Source organism: Colobus angolensis, unplaced genomic scaffold (assembly GCF_000951035.1).
Source record: "Colobus angolensis palliatus isolate OR3802 unplaced genomic scaffold, Cang.pa_1.0 Scaffold12, whole genome shotgun sequence".
In the NCBI taxonomy this organism is placed as follows: domain Eukaryota; kingdom Metazoa; phylum Chordata; class Mammalia; order Primates; family Cercopithecidae; genus Colobus; species Colobus angolensis.
Window position 1 is genome coordinate 2,359,824 of NW_012113141.1, and position 2,401 is coordinate 2,362,224.

General features: G+C 37.8%; 1 protein-coding gene across 1 annotated transcript in view; it reads left to right on the forward strand.

Annotated features, from left to right (window-relative positions):
- VPS26A (vacuolar protein sorting 26 homolog A (S. pombe)) overlaps nucleotides 1–2,401 on the forward strand; it is a 54,885-nt gene that overhangs the window by 45,659 nt on the left and 6,825 nt on the right. Inside the window, exon 8 of the mRNA XM_011927105.1 lies at nucleotides 1,348–1,416. Coding sequence (XP_011782495.1) covers nucleotides 1,348–1,416 — 69 coding nt within the window. The remainder of the gene's footprint in view (nucleotides 1–1,347; nucleotides 1,417–2,401) is intronic.

The following is a 2,401-nucleotide window of genomic DNA, read 5'->3' on the forward strand; positions in this document are numbered from 1 at the left end:
GTAGCTGGGACCACAGGCACATGCCACCACACCCAGCTAATTTTTTATTTTTTGTAGAGACAAGGTGTCACTATGTTGCCCAGGCTAGTTTCAGACTCTTGGACTCAGCGATCCTCCTGCCTCAGCATCCCAAATTGCTGGGTTTACAGGTGTGAGCCATTGTGCCCTGAATTCCTTTTTCTAATATTAAGGGTAGCAAAAATTTCCCTTGCTTGTCTTGTTTGTGGTGGTTTATGCCATGTAGAAGTTATTGATGTTTATGTAGTCAGATTTATCAGTTTTTCATTTTATGGCCTCTGGGTTTTATGCCATGGTTAGAAAGGTCTTTTTCACATTGAAGTTCTAAAAATAATTTTCTGTGCTTGATTCTACTGAAGTAATACATTGTGGTTTAGGGATTTTGTTTCATTTTTAAAATTTTAATTCATTTGAAATGTGTTGTGATGTAAGAGGTGAGGTATGTATCACCTTTACGTTTTTCCAGATGGCTGACCAGTTGTCCCAATAGCATTTATTGGTTCATCCCTGCTTTTTAATTTAAATATATAAACTTACTTTGTCCTTTAACATTGTTAGTTTTTTTGCTGAAAATAATTCTAGGCAACACTTTATAAGAATTTATAGCCAGTATTCATAATTTAAAACATCTGTGGATTTATTAATATTATTTTATTTTTAAATAAAATTCTTACCCCAGGGATGATCTGAAGAGGTCCTGAGAACATGTACCCCCATATGTGATTTCTTAATCTCCATGTTTCTACTTGCTAGTAAATTTAAGTGATTTTAAAATCACTTCAAATTCTCCTTTGTTGTTTAAAAAGAAATTGTTGGCCAGGTGCAGTCGCTCACCTGTAATCCCACTACTTTGGGAGGCTGAGGCGGGCAGATCACTTGAACCCAAAGAATTTGAGACCAGCCTGGGCATCATGGTGAAACCCCATCTCTATCCCAAAAAATGCAAAAATTAGCCGGGCATGATAGTGCACGCTTGTAGTCCCAGCTACTTGGGAGGGTTAGGTGGGAGGATTGCTTGAGTTCAGGAGTTTGAGACCAGCCTGGGCAATATATTGAGAACCCATCTCTACAAAAATTGAAAAAAAAAAAACAGGCATGATGGTACACATCTGTAATCTCAGCTACTTGGGAGGCTGAGGCAGAAGGATTGCTTAAGCCCAGGAAGTTGAGGCTGAGGCGAGCCATGATTGCACCACTGCACTCTAGCTTGGGTGACACAGTGAGACACCATCTCTAAAAAGAATAATGTAGTGGAAAAATAAGAAGGCATAAGGCTAGTAATTATATTCTGGAATATTTAAATTAATATTATTTACATTATTGCACTAGGACCCAGTACCACAACAGAAACAGAAACAATCGCCAAATATGAAATAATGGATGGTGCACCAGTAAAAGGTAACACACTTTTCAGTTACTTCTTTTATGTAGTGCAAACAGCAGTGTTCATGGCAGTTTTGTGTTTATTTAGTGTGAAAGTATCTTTGAATTCTTAAAACCATTCTTATAATGATGGCTTTTAAGGTCATCTTTGTATAGCTTCAAAGAAGACTGTAATTATACTTCCTAGTCTGAAATAAGGTTTGATTTTTCAGTTTCAATTTAGGATTTAGTAGAGATAGTTATATGTATCTTTTCTCTAGTTTTGAATTTGTAATATTTTCATTGTCTTTTATTATACAATAGTTCATCTTTGTAAATCTTTTTTTCTCCTGCTGACCACAAAATGGAATATGGCTGACCTTTAATTCCTGTGGGTTTTTGGAGTCATTATAGCCCTCAAGAAAATAAGCAGTTCCATTACTAGATAATCTTCAGTATCTGAGACAATGAAGCCAGTACTTATTATTTTAAATTTATGTCTGGGTTTTCTTCACTGTTTGTACTTACATCACAAAGTCAGTACCATTTATTAAGTGCCAAGTGTAGATGAGGCAATGTAATGTCAGGTGCTCTAAAACTCTTTGAGCTAGGTGGTTGGGTCCCTTATATGTGTACTCTTGTATTATGCAACATTACTTTGTAAAATTCCAGCAGCCAACAGTTTTTATGTAAAATGGTGAGTTTTATATCTTTCAGCAAATTGGTATGCATGAGAAAATTATTACGTAAAAAATATTCAGGCCAGGTGCAGTGGCTCACGCCTGTAATCCCAACACTTTGGGAGGCTGAGGTGGGCGGATCGCTTGAGGTCAGAAGTTCAAGACCAGCCTGGCCAACATGGCAAAATCCTGTCTCTACCAAAAAATATATAAATTAGCTGGGTGTGATGGTGCATGCCTGTCATCGCAGCCACTTGGGAGGCTGAGGCAGAAGAATCGCTTGAACCAGGAGGTGGAGGTTGCAGTGAGCTGAGATCATGCCACTGCACTCCAGCCTGGGA